This window comes from Peromyscus californicus, unplaced genomic scaffold, assembly GCF_007827085.1.
Source record: "Peromyscus californicus insignis strain IS unplaced genomic scaffold, ASM782708v3 Scaffold_10__1_contigs__length_136768540, whole genome shotgun sequence".
Lineage (NCBI taxonomy): Eukaryota > Metazoa > Chordata > Mammalia > Rodentia > Cricetidae > Peromyscus > Peromyscus californicus.
The window spans coordinates 88,517,401-88,536,504 of NW_026294391.1; the positions used below are offsets into that span (position 1 = coordinate 88,517,401).

The following is a 19,104-nucleotide window of genomic DNA, read 5'->3' on the forward strand; positions in this document are numbered from 1 at the left end:
GTGTGCACGAAAAGGCACATGAGTAGAGTTCAAAGGGAAACTTGTAGAAGTCAGTTCTCTCGTTTCAACCTGTGGATCCTGATGATTGAACTCAAGTTAGCAGGCTTGGCAGCAAATGTCTTTACCCACCAAACCGTCTCACCATCACCCTGTTCATACTTTGAAAAACCAAGTACAGTTGACAATGGTGGAGATAATTTATCAGAGCTTCATAATGACTCTAGGTTGAATTGATTATATTCCAAGAGCTAATGAAATATGTATCCAATGATTTATATAAAATATATCAGCAAATATGGTTTATATGTAGCATAATTTGTATATTAATGTTTAATAAACTATTAAATATATCTACATGTTTATTAAATATACATATATGCTACATGTACATATACCCATATATGTGTACATGTGCATGCATAACAATCCTATGAAATGGGTGCAATTAAAAAGCATTCTACGGGCTGGAGAGATGGCTCCGCCGTTAAAGGCTAGGCTCACAACCAAAAAAAAAGCATTCTACAATAAATGAAATTGAGATACACAGAATTAAATTGCTGGACAGTGGCGGTGCACGCCTTTAATCCCAGCACTCAGGAAGTAGAGGCAGGCAGATCTCCATAAGTTCGAGGCTAGCCTGGTCAACAGAGTTAGTTCCAAGACAGCCAGGACTACACAGAGAAACTATGTCTTGAAAAACCAAACTAAAAAAAAAAAAAAAAAAAGAAAAAAGAATTAAATCAGTTACTCAAAATCACACGCTATGGTTCTCCATATTAAGACTTCTTTATAAAAAGTTACTTTTTGTATTTAAAGTGCAGCAATAGTAGAACTGCAGCCAGGATGAACTTTCCTTTCACTGAATATCATCCCTTATGAACCTATGGTATAGTGAGGTGCTGGCTGGTCACAAACTCAGATAAAGCCTTTCTGTAACTTCAGTCTCTAAAGAAGCTTTATTATGCCGGGCAGTGGTGGCACACACCTTTAATCCCAGCACTTGGGAGGCAGAGGCAGGCGGATCTCTGGGAGTTCGAGGCCAACCTGGTCTCCAAAGCAAGTTCCAGGACAGGCACCAAAACTACACAGAGAAACTCGGTCTTGAAAAACCAAAAAAAAAAAAAAAAAAAAAAAAGCTTTATTATAGAAAACCGATGACATGGCTCACATGGATATCTCATCCCAGCCAAAATGGTTTTGAGATTCTTAATACTAATTTCCCATTTTAATAGTTGCTTTCTTGCTGTCATTTTTAGAGTGATGTGTGGTCTGTGGGAATCACTGCTATTGAAATGGCTGAAGGGGCTCCTCGTAAGTACAAATGTTTGATATAGTTGATCGAGTTCAAAGACTGTGCAAGTATATTTTACAAATCTGTCTCTCTAAAATGATGCTCACACTTGGGACAGTCAGCTTTTATTTAGCTACACATGTGACATATCATGTACCAAACCATAAATGGTCATGTTTTCAATGATGAACAAATGCTTTTGATAAAAATCACCATGTGGCCGGGCGGTGGTGGCGCACGCCTTTAATCCCAGCACTCGGGAGGCAGAGCCAGGTGGATCTCTGTGAGTTCGAGGCCAGCCTGGGCTACCAAGTGAGTTCTAGGAAAGGCACAAAGCTACACAGAGAAACCCTGTCTCGAAAAAAAACCAAAAAAAATCACCATGTGTAAATATATGATATATATCTTATTATTTTTTGTTTCTTACACCTTATCCTTTGATATCTACTTTCTGTCCATCTCTTCACATTTGGAATGTGATAGTTGGCATTAATTCTATTTTAAGGTTTTAAGTAACAGAACCAAAAGGGACGGAAGAGCAAACTCATAGGAGGGCAGAAGAGTTTTGCATAGAAATTGAAAATGGCAAGCTTCTTTAGAAAGTTGAGTGAGGACCAGGAGATTCTGAACTCACAAGGAGATAGGCCATCTGCCTAGAAAATTAATGAAAAGTGCTTTAATCATGAGCAACTTTAGATAGCCTCCCTATCAAAAATTTCTCTTTCACTACTATCCTTTATTGCCTGGAGTATTTACTCTGCATGAAAACGATACTCGTCAGTTTAACTGTAGCAATCTTCTAGGTTATGATAATTATCATCTCAGAGGGGATAGTTTTCCAAAACCACAATTATCAGATGGTGTCTTCCAAGATTTAGGTAAGAAAATTATCATCCTTTGATCTTTTGTACATCAGGATCTCCCAGAGAAACAGAGAAAACGAAGAAGAAAAACTTAGTAGGGAAAGGGTGCTTTACCAATAGAAAACAGAACCGTTTTTAGTTCTCAGGTTATATGTGGGGACTTAAGCACATGAGGCTTTTCCACTGAGGCTGAAAGATTTGTAGTAGCATTCAAACACCATAACACCACAGGCCACAAGTTGAAGAGATGTGCTTCTAAGCCTCTCCCTTTTTTTGTGACAGTGTGAATCTTCTGCTTGATGGTGAGCAGAATATGGACAAAAATTCCTCCTGTATACCAGGCCAGTTTACTTTCATCTGGACCATATATTTCCCTAGTTTTGCATTCTCCCGGACATTGTATAAAGCATTTTAATACTATTGACCATTTTTCTAATAGCCATTTTTAATTGATTTGTTAAACCTAGTAATGGAGACACTGACTTAATGTAAGGTTTTTATTCAAACAAATTTTCCTCTTAGTTGTTGTACATTTATTTATAACTGTTCATCTCTTAGTGTCTATTTAACAGGATATGTGAGTGAACCCTGAGCCTATGGAATGAGCAGTAGGCTCTGCAGTTGCCCTTTACTTTCTTTCTGAATTCATCTGTTTCCCTTAACAGCTCTGTGTAATCTTCAACCCCTGGAAGCCCTTTTCATTATTCTACGGGAATCTGCTCCCACAGTCAAATCCAGTGGATGGTAAACATGAATTTCTTAAATATATTGATTTAGTATTTTATAACAAAGTTTTCATTAATTTGGCCATTCTTGTTTCAACATTTTTGTCCTGTATTCCAGTATCTTAACATGGATGTCTAAATAGCTAGTTTTCATCAAGATATACGTGATTAGCTAGAAATAAGTAGTATCCTCTATAATACATGATGAGGATATTACAGTCTTTTCATTAATAGACATAGACATTTTCAGCTGCTTCTATAGCAATGAGGTAAAGCAATGGCACCTATAAGTGATATTTTTCATGGTGTCTAGACATGCAGTCAGTAATTCAGATATGCAGTCCTATTGGTTAGCCCATTATTTTAAACATCCATAGACTTGAAGAACTCCCTCTGAATTGCTACAGCCCAGGCAACCATGAGAATTCTGTTCTATGAAGCTGGTTAATCCAGTTAAACTCTTGCTTAATAAAAATATTAGTAAGAGATGAGAATTGTTATTTCATTGTTGGCACTTTTTCTGAACTTAACTCTTTACATAGATTCAAACTTTTGGACTGTATCGCTTTTCATGTGCCATTTTACAAGCTTAGTTTGTCTTGGTTATCGATACCTTCTTTTGGAATCATAGTGAAGCCTCTGTGGTAGTAATTGTTTGAAGTAAAACATTCTGACTCCAGAGGATGCCTGTTACAGCATATGACCAGTCCACATTCCCTGACAACATATGCCACATTAATCTTTTAATTGCATCTTATTACATGAGCTTTACCATGTACATGATGCCAAATTCATTGAAATTTCTATTGCAGAGTAGAAAAGTCTGTTGACTTGACTTCTGTTTCTGAAGTTTAAATGACCTCATTGTATAATGTATATTGTTACAACGCTGGATGTTTGCTAATTGAAAGACAAATATAAATCGAACATGTCTTTCAGAATATTTGACCTTGAAAGTAGCACAGTAGTAGGATAGGAACAGTGCAGCAGGTGACAATGTCTTTCATCTGTATGCTTCATTTATTTCAGGTCCCGTAAGTTCCACAATTTCATGGAAAAGTGCATGATAAAAAATTTCCTATTTCGTCCTACATCTGGAAATATGCTTCATCACCCATTTGTTGAGAATATTAAAAATGAACGGCACACTGTGGAGTCATTGACAAAACATCTTACTGGAATCATTAAAAAGAGACAGAAGAAAGGTAGAGACAACAAAGTTTTGTATCATTCAGATAAAAGACTTAATTTGTGGTTTTTAGTTTCATATTTGTTTAAGAATTTAATTGATGGGGCCTGAGAAGATGGTTCAGCAGGGAAAAGGCAGGTCCTGAGTTCAGTTCCCAGCACCCCTGTCAGATGGCTCATAACTGATTTCAACTCCATCCCAAGTAGATCTGACACATCTGGCCTCTGTAAGCACTCACACTCACATGAACTTATACACACACACACACACACACACACACACACTTAAAAACAATCTGAAAGTTAAAAACACAGAGTCTTTTGACATTTATATTTTCAGTGCTATATGTCACTAATTCACATGATTATCTCTTTTGTGAGCATTTATCTATGAAGTTATTCACCTTTTTCTATTATACCTATCAAGTATTCATATTTACAAAACTTAAGCCTTAGATTCAAATAGAATTTTGTATTGTGGCTATATTATTTTAAGTAAACTTCTAAGTAAAGAAATTTAATCAACTTTTTAGGAAATAAATGTGTTTATAATTGCACATTTAATGACTTAGTTTTGAAATAATTTGTATATATCATGTGAAGTTAAATTTATGTACTAATTACAAACTCTGAGATATAATTAAAGAAGCTAATTTATGTACACAAAGGTAAGGTTGCACTTATTGATGCCAAAAGTGACAAGATTAATTTACTCAATGTACGAGAAAATACTCAGGAAGCTCCAATTTCATATTTTCTAGAATTTTCTGCATTTGATTTCAGGGACTATAGACAGGGTCCAGAGTAACTATGGAGTGAAGAAGAGGGAACTTGAAAAGGATAGAAAGCATGCTAAGATCTAATCAGCTGTGGCAGTGACTGCAGTATTGCTTGTCCCATCTACAAAATTATGTGTCCTGTTTCCAAATGGGGAACTGCAGGGCACTTTATGATCATCTGATAATGAAGTTATTGGGACCAGCATCATACAGGTCAGCCATCGCAAATTGCTACAGGAACATCAGCCATAATTTACTGAAATCTAGAGTTACAAGATTTCAAAAAAAAATATTACCTACAGTAAAGTTCCTTTTATTTGGAGATTACTCCATAAATGTAATTATAGCTGTCCTAAACAATTTAAAACAGGGAACTGAAAGAAAACTCTTCCATTTGTAAGATTCCACATTTCAGTAGTAACAGCGCAGCTGATAGGAAAGATGAATGCTATATGTTAAATATAAAACAAGCAAAGGCAGACTACTTAGAGCCTTGCATGAAGAACTCCCTCAGTCAAGGTGGTTACCTAAGTGAAAAGCACTTAAACAACTTCATGGACAGCCAAGGTGTTTATGCCACTACAGGCTTGGGATCTTGCAAGTAATTAAGCCTCTTCTGGCGCAAACTCGGGAGCATCAATGACCATATGGGGTAGCCCAAATGTTCAAGGCTCTACAGGTCAAACCCACACCATAAAGTTGTTCTTGTCCCTCCCCACCCTTTTATTCTATTCTGCCTTTTATCTCTTTAGAACTGCAGCAATCAAACTGCCAGAAAATTTCTTTCTTATGTCCAGAGAAACTAATCTGCCTGAGGTATCTCTACTGTGTTTCAAAAGTATAGCTTGAGAGTTGACACCACCAGCAAAGTATGTTTGAAGAGCTGTCTTATTTGTTACTGTCTTACCTGTATGAATGCACTCTACATCCTGAGCCTTAGAAGCTGCTAAGCGACTAAGGAGAATCCCACACTGTTTACGCATCCTTTTCTCTGTTTCATTTTAAGACATACCTCTGGTCTTCGAAAGAGAAGCAGCTATTGAGGAACAGTACGCCACAAGGAGATTCAGGTGTGTTGGGAAAACTGAATGTATAATTAGATAGCAGCATGTTACCTAAGAAAATAGGTTTAATGCTATTGCCTTCTGCTCAAGACAACTTAATCCTTTCTGGTATAAAACAAATAAACAACAAAACCAGTATACTTCTGTTTATACGAGATATTGTATGAAAATATTAGAGAATTTTTGTTACTATTCCAAAATGACTTCCTACATATCAATAGAATGATCATGTGCAATACCAACCTACATTAAGGATTTAATCCATTAACGTTACACATATTACCTGGAGACTATTTCAGACTTTGCAGGAATTGTTATCTTTGTGGAGGGGGGCTCTATCTTTTAAAAGTTAAATCAATTCTCATGCATGACCTAGTTCCACTGAACTCTCTTATTATATGACAGTCATCTGTGTGTTTATTTTAGAGGACCTTCTTGCACTCATGAACTCCTGAGAATGCCAAATAGCAGCAGATGCAGACCACTTAGAATCCCGCATGGAGAACCCCCTCAGCCAAGGTGGTTACCTGATGAAGAAGAGCCACGGTTCCAAGCACTTCAGCAGCTGCAGGGGGCAGCCAGGGGGTTCCTGCCTCTCCGTGCTGAGGACAATACACCCAGGCCTTTACAGAAGCAGGCTCAGGCACCGCAGCGCCTCCTACATGTGGCAGCTCAGGTGTTCAGGCCATTACAGGCTCAGGTTAAAGCTAAGGCATCCCCACCAGTATTCAAGCGGATTCAAGCACCTCCCCGACTAAAGAAAGCAGCCCGGGTGCTCATGCCACTCCCTACTGAGGATAAAGAACCAGAGATGCAGGCTCCTGTACCCAATGAACAGCAGTCTGAGGCCTTAGAAGCAGGACAGCTTAAAGATTTGGACCAGGTGCCAGAAGAATTTCCGGGGCAAGATAGAGCACCTGAACAGCAGAGGCAGGGCCAGGCTGCTGAACAACAGCAGAGGCAGGATCCACTTCCTGAGCAGAATCCGGAGCAGAATAGGGCACCTGAGCAGCCAGAGGTGCAAGAACAGGCTGTTGAGCCTCCCCAAGCTGAGATTGAGGAAAAGGAACCTGAGGTACTCCAAGTACATGCCCAGGTGTTCCTGCCTTTATTGTCACAGAACCATCATGTGCTCTTGCCTCTTCACTTGGACACCCAAGTGCTAATTCCGGTGGGGGAACAAAATGAAGAGTCACCTCCGGCACAGGCCTGGGCTCTAGAGGCCTCACAGGCTATTGGTGCAGTTCAAGCACTGATAGAGGGACTGTCAAGGGACTTGCTTCAAGCACCAAATGCATTTATCTCAAAACCACTGGGTCCACTGCAAATCTTGCTGGAAAATTTGTCTTCAGATGCGTTTTACACTCAACCAGAACAGACACGGAAGAAAAAATCCAAAGTTGCTAGTCTAAAGCAAGCACTGGTGAAAAGATTATCACCCAAGAGGTTCAGGGCAAAGTCCTTATGGAGAATTGAGGAATTTGAACTTTCAGATGTAGAAGCCAGCAGGAGACGGCGCCAGCGTAGATGGGAGGACATCTTCAATCAGCATGAAGAGGAATTGAGACAGGTTGAAAATGTAAGAGATTTTGATATTTTTCCTGAGTGAAAACTATTAAGAAAATGTGCTAGTTAGTGCCTACAATTTTCCTCCCTGAAGCACAATGAAATAAATACTCCATGCTCTACCAAAGATTTACTAATTTGCACTTCAAATGAATCAGTCTGAAATCTCCAGATAGTTGTGATCAAAAAAGGAAAAATTGCTTTAATAATACAAGTAATGGTTTGAATGTATCTCTATAGGAGTTTTGCCTTAATTATTAGGGGTTTGTTTTGTTTTACCAATTACTCCTTAAACCAGTAATGGGACAGCATACAAACACTTAAAATAATTATTTTGACTCTTGAAACATTCCTAATTTAAAATTCCAAAGTTGCCTCCATTTTTATTCCTCAATATGTAACTTTCTGGGACTAGAATACAGCCCCTCAGACAAGAGAATTTACTGCTCCTGCAGAGGACATAAGTTCAATTCCCAGAACCCCACATAACAGCTCATAACTGCCTGAAACCTTCTGTCTTCCATGAGCTTCTACACACATATGGTGCAAATGAATTAAAGTAGACACATACACATAAATAAAAATAAATTTTCTTTTAATTTGAAGTTGCTTATTTGTTATTTCTTGCAATTGAATGCTGGACTGCACTACATGTGTGAATTGCATTTATTTGTACTTTGAGACATTTAAATTGAGATTAAATAAAAACAACAAGTCAGGACTAGAGAGATGACTCAGAGATTAAGAGCACTTGCTCATTCAGAGGACTCAGGTTCAGTTCCCAGTACCACATGGCATCTAACAGTGATCGATAACTTCAGTTTCAGAGAAAATCTCATACTACCTTCTGGTCTCCACAAACACTATGCACATACATGTTGGCAAAAATACATATACAAATAAATTAAAATAAAAATAAATAAATCTTTTTAAAAATTAGAACAAAACTAATTTCCAAAATGCTCTGTAGTAGTTGTCATATTTATTACTTATCTTCTTAATGCACCCATGCTTTTATGCAATTATTCAATGATGTGACTGCACAGACCAGAAAACAAGTAGAATTTAACTTCTCATTTAGGATCAATCAATAAAACTTCACTTCTTCAAAACTCCCATATGTAGGTGAATAAAATTTGACAGGCTTTGTTGAATTTTATCTGGCAATATTAATCTGATATTGAATAATCTGTAGATTTGATAAGCAAATTAGTAAGGTCAGGAAACAGGAGAATAGTTGTTTTCTAATAATTTTTTACTATTATTTGTATAAAAGGAATTATTATATGATGATTAAACAATTAACCACATCCACTTAAATAATAACTGATGTAGTGATTACAACTGAACCTTGCCTGAGTATCTAGATAAGTAATTATTTAGGTGTGTGCACATTAAATCTATTAAACAAATGATAATTCCCTGGCACATTTACATGAGACAAGATTTTAAAAACCAGAAAAAAATGACTCAAAAGGAGAAATGGATGCATCACTCCCAGAATATAAAGAGATAGAAATCATATGCAGAAGAGGAGACATGAGTCTGAAATGGTGGTATGTAACATGAATAAAGGCATCTAACAGCTAATGACTGTTCTCAATGAGCTCTCTTAACCAATTAGAGCTAATGGGATTTGCATCAGTGAACAAGACTTGTATTTATTCTGGAAATATGCTTAATATTAGCAGAAGAGAGCATACTTATTGTCATTGTTTTGGAGATATATATATATATATATATATATATATATATATGTATATATGTGTGTGTGTATGTATGTATGAGAAGCTATTTCAAAATGTAAATAAGTCAGTGAACAATTGCTACCATCCTATGAGCCTAGGTTCTCATATACATATCTTTATATGTATTCCTTAAAAATAACTTAAAAGAAATAAAATTCTTCATACTAAAGACATAGTTCTTTTGAAATACATGAATATGAAATACATGAAATTTAATTAGAATTTAGAGACATGTCTGAGCGCTTTGCCATACTAGTAAGGAAAATGAATACATTTTTCCTTATAATTGGACTAGATAATGGTGGTTGATTCATTTGATTGAACAATTTCTTAACTCAGAGCTTAATTTAAGGAGGAATATTTGCACCTCTGTATCACAGATCTTCCTCTACTCAGGACCAAATGTTAGACTTATAACAACTCACCAAATGAGAAAGTTAGGTTGTGATTATGTGCTAATCAAGTGGTAAATCAGATTCCTAATTTAGAACCCCTAGATAAGCTTCAGGAACCTAACAGTTCGCCTGCAAATCTATGCAAACGTGTGTGACTATTTGCAGTTTTTTGTGAGCATTCGGTACCCTTTCTCAGCTTGAAAAGGGATCCTTAACCAAAAACTGTTAGAAGCTACTTGTTTAAATAATTCATTTGGAAATTATTCATCACAAATTAAGATGATGATTCTGTTGTTCCTATCACTTGCACTCTCACAGTCATTTAAATATTTATATGATTTTTGTTTCAAAGGATAAAGAAGATGACTCATCAGACAATGATGAAGTGTTTCATTCAATTCAGGCTGAAGTCCAAATAGAACCATACGTTCCAAATCCTACAGGAAATGAGGTAAATTTCTCAATATGAGATGTTATGACATTAATAAGTACCTAGAAAAGTGCCTCTTAAACTTAATGCTCTCAGGATCACTTTATAATCTTAAATATTGAGAATTCTATAAAGCTTTTTCATTATGTCATTAACTACCTAACTTACTGAAAATTAAAATAAAAATAAAAAGGTACAAATACATTTAACATGGTAAATAAATATAAATGAAAAATATTTATCTTGTCTAAAATATTATTATAGGGGTGTCATTGTCTCATATTTTCAAATCCTTTTAATCTGCCTTGCTTAATAGAAAACAGCTGGATATTCATATCTACTTCATAATTCAATCTGTGGCCATATGGTGTTTTGCTTGAAATATATGTGTAAGAGCTGGCTTGTTACTTATAGATTGCTAGAAAGGGGAATTTTGTATAAAATTTTCAGATAATTGTGACTGTTGTAGATTTTTCCTTCAGATACTTGTGCATATTCTTTGGTAACATCCCCAAACTAGACAAATGGAATCTAAAATCATATTCATAAAATTTTGTATAACTAATTAATTTGTATCAATGTAATTAATTTGTATATTAAAATCCATTCCAATATCTTGTACTATGAATAGATATTTCACTTATACATGATTTCTAAATTCATGTATTCATCAAGTAGAAAATATTAGTTCACAGATTCTCCCAAATGTTTACATTCCATTTTACAATATCAAAACAGCACTACCAATTTTACCAGAAATGTAATTGAGTATTCATAAGCTGTCAAGTACTCAGTAACAGATACTAATTTACAATTTTACCTTGAAAGCTCATGTTTTTATCATTGCTGGCAAATGGCATCACTTTGATTTTTCTTAAGTTTGCAAACTTATTTCATTTAAAATATCTAGCATATGCACATAGTTCAAGTAAGAATGCTTTTCAGTGTTTTTTAAAAATACAGTATTTCATATCAAAATGTGAGTAGTTCAAAGTGTAAGATAACCAAATGTCATCCTTTATCTTGATAGTGTCTGTTCTTGGTGCATTATTAGTTACAAATCTGGGTCAGTTAATCTATGATTCATTTTCTCACACACACAAAAATTAAATGATTACATGTCACAGTTACTTCTGTTTTGATGACCACATCAAATAATACAGTATTCATAACACATATTTGTGAGACTGAGGATGTGAATTCACTTGTTATTTAGATATGGTAGCATTCTCATGACTTGCATTCCTAACAGCCAACATCCCAAATTATTTTTGGTGACTGAGATTATTTAGTACATGAATAAATAATACTAACATTCCTCTGGTGACGGTAGTTTAGGAGTCACATTGTTAACGATCAGCACAGATACTTCACAAGAGTCTACTATGAAATTTGTCAAGACTTTTGAAATATAGTTTCTTAGATACTAAGTCTTGGTTGACTAGTTAATATTATTGGGGGAGTTTTTTTGGTTTGTTTGGTTGGTTGATTGGTTGGTTTTTCGAGAGAGGGTTTCTCTGTGTAACTTTGGTGCCTTTCCTAGAACTCACACTATAGCCCAGGCTGGCCTCGAACTCACAGAGATCTGCCAGCCTTTGCCTCCCGAGTGCTGGGATTAAAGGTGTGTGCCACCACTGCCTGGCAAGATTATTGTTTTATAAGTACTAAATATTTACAGAAGGAAGATAAGTGGGATTGTGTCAGTTAGTGAGAACAGTCAATAATATCTCCCTTGCTGCCTTAACACATGGCTTTGCTTGTATTCCCAGATGGTAGTTATTGACACTGAGCAAGACATGCAATGAATGAGCATTGTTTGGTTTGGAACATGTTTTGTCTTAATATATGCAATTCACACTAATTACTTTCTGTCTCCCATTTTTAATAACAAAGAACGTCAAGTCATATTAAGCCTTGCCTTTTCATTTTTTGCTATTATACACATTTAGTGATTTTTGACATTCATTTAATAAGTGTCACTTAGTTTCTTGACACTGCTGTGGTGACATTACGTATCCGTAGTCTCAGCTATTGGGAGAGGCAGAGACAGGAGGATCATTTGAGCTCGGAAATTTTAGGACAGCCTGGGAAACATAGGGAGACCCAGTATACAATAAAAATTAAAATATTTGAATAAAATAGAAAGTTCCTGAGATCAACTTCATGAAAGACATAGAGTTGATCAGGATAATACCAATTGTCTAAACTGAAATAAGAAAAAGTTATTCAGGAAGATGTTCATCATGCATACTGCAAAACATCTGGTTACATTTGGAATTGCTTGTTAGCCAAACATGAAATACCTACAGTGTTTTTGATTTCTCACCAATCTATCTGTTGAAGTACAAGGACAACTTTGATAAATCACTTCATAGGGCACACTAATGTATGAAGGCTAAGTACAGTTCTAGGAATTAGAGGATTTTTTTTTTTTACAATATGCTAGTTTTTGTTAAGTGAAACATGATGTAATTTCCTCTTTAAAGAGTCCAGTGACTTTTTTATTGCATGTTAGAATGGCCTATTGGGGGGCATAGCAGAAAATTACTGGGGGTAAAACTTAGTGATTTAAACCTAAATGAGACAAGGCAACAGACTACGGATCTGCCTGCTATTGTTAACAGAAAGAAAATCTACTCCATTGATGTAAGCCAACATTGTATGTGCTCTTTCTTGAGTATTTTATTATAGTAAATGAGTGTATGGTTATAAAAAACCGAAATAATTTACTTAGAGGCAAAAAGTATTTGGAACACTTATTATGACATACTTTCTCAAAGAAACTATAACAAATTTTATTTGTGAAAATTTAGAGTTAGTTTAGACAGGCATGAGTTTGAACTTAAATTCTTAATTTTTGGTTGAAAAGTAAACTGGTTTTAGATTTTTATTTTGACCTGTAAATTTTTAGAAATGTCATTATCTTTTTCTAGGTTAATGACGACTCAATAATAAAATGAAAAGGTTTTTTTGTGGTTATTTTGTTTTGTTTTTTTGAGACAGGGTTTCTCTGTGTAGCTTTGGAGCCTGTCCTGGAACTCACTCTGTAGCCCAGGCTGGCCTCGAACTCACAGAGATCTGCCTGCCTCTGCCTCCGGAGTGCTGGGATTAAAGGTGTACACCACCACTGCCCAGCTAAAATGAAAAGTTTTGATTATATTGTTTCCAGAGTCTGCACCTATGCTAATGTTCAAAGAAAACATCAGAAATTTTGGTCTATAAGTTCTAAGGTTATAGTTATAAAAAATAATTCGGCTTAAAAAATTGTGTTTTTAAGTTAGATTTGGGGAAAATATATGTGAAGAAATTAATTACCTAATAAATTAATAACACAAAAGAATTTATGGTCAAGAACTTCATCAAACTATTGATTTTGTTGCATCTCTAAGGTCCAAGAGAGATCTGCTTCTATTCCTTGCAACCGGAATCGTACACACCGTGTGAAATTTTCTTCAAGGTATGTGTTTCTGTTTTTAAATTGCTTGTGGTAACTGTAGGTAAAAAACAAAATTTTGTTTCTTTGAAATTAATTTCCATGTGCAGTCAAAACTAAATTATCACTCACATCATGACAATTTGCTAAAATTGGCTTACATTTAAAAACCTAACTGCAGTGATCCAATAAGAATATCTTCCAGTAACAGCTTTCATAGTCTAGTCCATGTGACTCAGTTCAATAATTACCTAACGATTTTGAAAATATAGTAAAAGAAGTAATCACAACAACTTATTTGATACTATTCATTTAGCAGTAGGATTTAATAAATGCCAGGTAAGTTTTCTTATGTGTACAACATATTAAAACAAATTATCCATATGTTCAGAAGCTAATGCCACAGAACCAGAAAGCCTGAAAATGTTCTGAGGTCAAAATCAAATATGTGAATCGTTGTCCTATAAATAAGATGAAATGTGCAACATAGAAACTGTTCATTGCAGTTTTAATCTTTGTAGTATTGTTGGATCCAGTAATTTTTAAAGATTATGTTCCATAAGTCAGGTGTTCTGTGCAATGCATTATATGTGAAAGACAATTTTTAAGATGGACCAAACTCACATGAAGAGACCTTAGCCTAGGTTCATTCAGTCAGTCATTCAGTAAATATTTATTGAGCATTCCTTATATTAAAGATTTTAGACAGGGCCAGTGAGGTGGCTTGGTGAGTAAAAGCACATTGTATCAAACTTAATGGCCTGAGTTCAGTTCCCACAACCCATACAGTCAAAGGAGAGAACCAGCTTCCACAAGTTGTCCTTATGATTTCCACATATGTGGCATGACATGTTTGTACTTCCAGGTGTGTGCACACGCACACACACACTGAAAAAAGTATGTCATAATCAGTGTTCCAAACATTTTGCCCCTAAGTAAATTAATTTGGATTTTATTAATTATATACTCGCCACATAATACAGTAAAATGTTCAAGAAAAAATACAAATGAAATAAAATTAAAATTAAAGATACTGCACAGTATGGGCAGATGACAGAGAATTCATATATAATAAGCACAGCCATACAACATTATTTTTAAAGCTTTTGACTTTATATCTTCACATGAAACCTGAGGGAGAAACTTTTAAAAATTAGAAATTAATATTGGGAACTCTTTTTCTCTACATTCAAAACCTGAGTTACCATGATACTTCTGACCTCAAAGAGAAAAAAATCAGGTTATTTTTAATAGATTGTTAGTGCCATCAAACATAATTTTAATACAATTCCGTATATACAACTTAAACTTAATGTTAATTTGAGAGTGATTGGTAAGTTTACAAACAGATTAATTTATTATTAACAAATGTGTTTCCTTTAAGTATGTTTAAATTTATAAAAAGCATAAAACTATAATGAACTCACAAACAAAAATAAGTTTATAAAATTACTGTAAATGAGTCTTGAATTTTTTTCTGAAGAGATGTGCCATACTAATGTCTTTTGTCTGTTATAAAATTAATTAACAAAGGAAATTCGTCCTAGATAGAAAACTGAAAGCAAATAAAAGTATCTACCCTGGCACTTGAATTTAATAGTAAAAATGGATGTGTTTATGTATCCAAACTTTTACCTATTCAACCAGGAACAATATAGTTAAAACATGAATTATGGGAAAATAAAAACAGGCTAACAGTGGGATATCTGTAATTAAAAAAACTCTTTGTACTTGCCATATTAAAACTCTATTATGTGGACTGGAGAGATGGCTCGGAGGTTAAGAGCCCTGGCTGCTCTTCCAGAGGTGCTGAGTTCAATTCCCAGTACCCACATGGCAGCTCACAACCATTTGTAATGAGATTTGGTGCCCTCTTATGGCCTGCAGGGACACATACAGGCAGAACACTGTAATAAATAAATAAATCTTAAAGCAGAGGCAGGCGGATCTCTGTGAGTTCGAGGCCAGCCTGGTCTCCAAAGCAAGTTCCAGGAAAGGCACAAAGCTACACAGAGAAACCCTGTCTCGAAAAACCAAAAATAAATAAATAAATAAATAAACTCTATTATGCACTAGAAGATTTTGTTTGCTGATGTTATCTGGGTAATTTTATATGAATATTGCTATGAACACTTACAGAAAGTATATTCTATGTGAAAAAAATGTATACTATATTGAAAGGTGCTTTCTTTTATTTGTTTCCACACATGGAAACTGTTTCTCTATCATAGATAAACTAGGTTTCAGAAATTACAATTTGAATATAATATCCAAGCTCTACCTTTTTTCAGTGTGATATATAATTTTAAGAAAATCTTTCTGTGTTGAGTTATATGTGCTCTTGAGCATTTTAGAATGTGGCACATCCCTTCCTGTCTTTCTTTTCTTTTTAAGAGATGAAGGTAAAACATCATAATATGCTTATCATCATTATAAACACATCTTCGTTAAACCTTTGGTCTATTCATCATTTTAGTGTCTCTCAGCATCCTCTTTTCGAAGAAGTTCAGCAGCCCATGGACGTCAGACAGAGGAGTTCCCTATATCCTCAGAATTACCAAGCAGCATCAGGTGATTCAGAACTCAAAGTTAAATACATAGGCCTAATATTTAACAGCTTATGTTTCAGAAGTAAAGAAGAATTTCCAGAAAGAGTGAATGAAAAATATTAAGGAGATCAAGCAGTATTAAGACAAGCAGTTGGTTTGATTCAGTATATGAGTGGTTAGTGGTGACCTCTGAGAAATGAAAAGTGATCATTTCATTTAGTTCCTATACAACATGAGATAATATGTTAAAGAACTTGAAAGACTATTCAACTAGCCAAAATTTATTAGCCTACATTTACAATATAATAGAATAATTGTGAGAATAAGCTTTACTTGTCATTTTATTTCACCTCTCCAAAATATGATAGACAATATCACATAAATATTTCTTACATGATACAAAGCGATGGCTTTATTCAAAATACATGAAAAAATAATAATCAAGTAATACCAAGAGTGCTTCTCAAATTTTGGTATCAATTTCAATCAAATATTTTATTGATGATGTGCATTTAATAGACTTGAAATTTATTATACATTTTTAGACAGTATGAGAAATCAAAAAGTTGTGCATTAAGTCATAAAAATCTGACATTTTCCAGTTTTAAGCATGCAAGATAAGTTTAATTAGAGGGCATTTCCTGACCAAGCCTTCACATTATTTATAAAAATTGCAGCATACAGATTTTTGCTAAATGTTTATATCATAAGGGATATAGAATACCAAATATTCAAATTTCTGAATTTTAAAACCCTATTCCAGCTTAGGAGAGTAATATGATGAAAGAGTTCTTTTCATACTGTATTCTCACATAGAAAGATGTTCTGAAAAGATAAGGCAAAATACTAGGAATGTTTTCCTTCTAGTTTGGTCAGGTATAAATTTGCTAATCTATGGCAAACACATCAATTTTACAGTTCACTCACTTGCCTTTCTGAAATAAAATAATCCATCAACATAGGAGAAGGAAGCAGTACTATGTCTGCAAATAAGAGCTAAACCTTTCAGGGCTGAGACACTTGTGTGTATGACACAGAGCATCTGAGATTCCCAGCAGATTAGGCTTCCTCAGAGAGGAAGTCACCTCACTGTCAATGTGCCAGAGAAATCATCAGACACTCCACCTTTACAGTCGGTCTCCTTCTGCTCTAAAAGACTTGAAAGAATTACTTCCTGAAAAAAATAATAAACAGCAAAACTGCACATTCTAAGATATGGAGTATGACATTCTAAAAAGATAGCAGCATTACAAATGCATGGGTTTTAATTTGTAGTGTTTAGACTTTGAGTATATATAGTTAGTTTGCAGATAAAGGAAGGGCAGTAATATTTATAGTTAATATCCCTAGAAATAAACATGGATCCAGTATTCCTTTGGGAAAACTTTTTATAATAAGTATGTTCACCTAGACGCCACTGATTTCTGAGCCTATTAAATATTCTCACTGGATTTTTAATGCAACTTATTATTTACCTCATCACAGTTTTCAAAACCTATATTGACAAACTGGAAGAACTTGTATTTTAAATAGAAATATTATCATAATGGAATTGTGCTGTCCAATGTGACAGTAAATAGCCACACCACATGGCATTATTAAAATGAAAACTAAACCAAAACTGAAATAAACATTTGAACAGCCTGTTTCTTAGGTGCACTGGCTATGTTTCAGATGCTCAGTAGCTCCCCTGGTGGTCTAGTGGTTAATATTCAGTACTCTCAAATGTCCATTAGCCAAACAGTCACAGAATGTTTCCAACACCAGAGAAAGTTGTTTCACAAATTATGTGTGGTACATAGTTAAGTTTTATAATTTTCGTTATCTCACTCTTCATCTTTATTGAAATATTTGGAGGCCAGGTGGTGGTGGCGCACACCTTTAATCCCAGCACTCAGGAGGCAGAGGCAGGCAGATCTCTGTGAGTTTGAGGCCAGCCTGGGCTACAAAGTGAGTTCCAGGAAAGGCACAAAGCTACATAGAGAAACCCTGTCTCGAAAAACAAATATATATATATATATATATACTTGGGAAGTCACAACTTGGTTAAAACCGGGAAGGTTAATAGATTTATCAAATATACACTAAATATTGAAGACAAAAATGCCTTGTAAGTTTACAGCGTGAACAAAACTTGAGCCTGCTAGTACCCTTGAAAGCAGAACTCAGAATAACAGCCACAGTAGGTTTTAATATGAGGTGGTATTTCCATAACAGAATGACAATAGCTGAAAGAATAGCAGTAATGTGTTTAATTGATCCACTACACACTGAAGCAGTTGTGAAATCGCTGTTGTTACTAATGTACTTCTTTTGGCACTCCATAGAGTCATCTTCTGAGGAGGAGAGTCCTGTGACTAGGAGGAAGTCCCAGTCATCGCCGCCTTACTCTACTATTGATCAGAAGTTACTGATTGATATCCATGTAGGTTTATCTCATGATGCATTTATACCTACTTTTAGTATCAGTTTGGTTTGGCCTATTCTTTCTGCCCTTAAAACATGGAGGCTAGGCATGGACAAAAGGCTCGACTCAGCACTTTTTTTTTTCAGAAGATTAGGGTTTGTTTTCCAGAGTAAATACAGTGACTCAAAATATCTACAATTCCAGTTCCAGAAGATTTAACACCCTATTCTGGCCTTTGTGTACACCAGGCACGTACAAGGTACACATACATGCACACAGACAAACACTTATACACATAAAGTATTTTTAAATGGAAATGTAAAGGAGTTTAAATGTGTCTTATAATCTTTATTTTTAAAGATCATATTGTTAGGCAAGTACTCAGAATATAAAATTTTGAATTTAAAATTGAAATGGGAAAAAGCACTTATCTGATTAAACAATATTGTATTTTCACATTTTTGTTAGAATGTGTTGATGAGAGGTGCTGAGGATATAGTCTGGTGGTAGAATGCTTGCGTAGCATACTCAAGTCTCTAGGTTCAATCCCAGTACCACACAAAACAGAGATAGAATATATAGGAAAGAAGATTGACAAACATACTTCCAAAAACTAAGCTATGACCAAGAGATATAAGTTACATTTTCAACTGTTGTTTAATAGTG

At 35.0% G+C, this 19,104-nt stretch overlaps 1 protein-coding gene across 1 annotated transcript in view; it reads left to right on the forward strand.

Moving 5' to 3' along the window:
* Nucleotides 1-19,104, forward strand: part of Nrk (Nik related kinase) — a 104,334-nt gene that overhangs the window by 59,847 nt on the left and 25,383 nt on the right. The window contains exons 9-17 of the mRNA XM_052749190.1: nucleotides 1,257-1,311; nucleotides 2,820-2,898; nucleotides 3,909-4,084; nucleotides 5,853-5,916; nucleotides 6,337-7,489; nucleotides 9,972-10,070; nucleotides 13,439-13,506; nucleotides 15,959-16,053; nucleotides 18,359-18,456. Coding sequence (XP_052605150.1) covers nucleotides 1,257-1,311; nucleotides 2,820-2,898; nucleotides 3,909-4,084; nucleotides 5,853-5,916; nucleotides 6,337-7,489; nucleotides 9,972-10,070; nucleotides 13,439-13,506; nucleotides 15,959-16,053; nucleotides 18,359-18,456 — 1,887 coding nt within the window. The remainder of the gene's footprint in view (nucleotides 1-1,256; nucleotides 1,312-2,819; nucleotides 2,899-3,908; nucleotides 4,085-5,852; nucleotides 5,917-6,336; nucleotides 7,490-9,971; nucleotides 10,071-13,438; nucleotides 13,507-15,958; nucleotides 16,054-18,358; nucleotides 18,457-19,104) is intronic.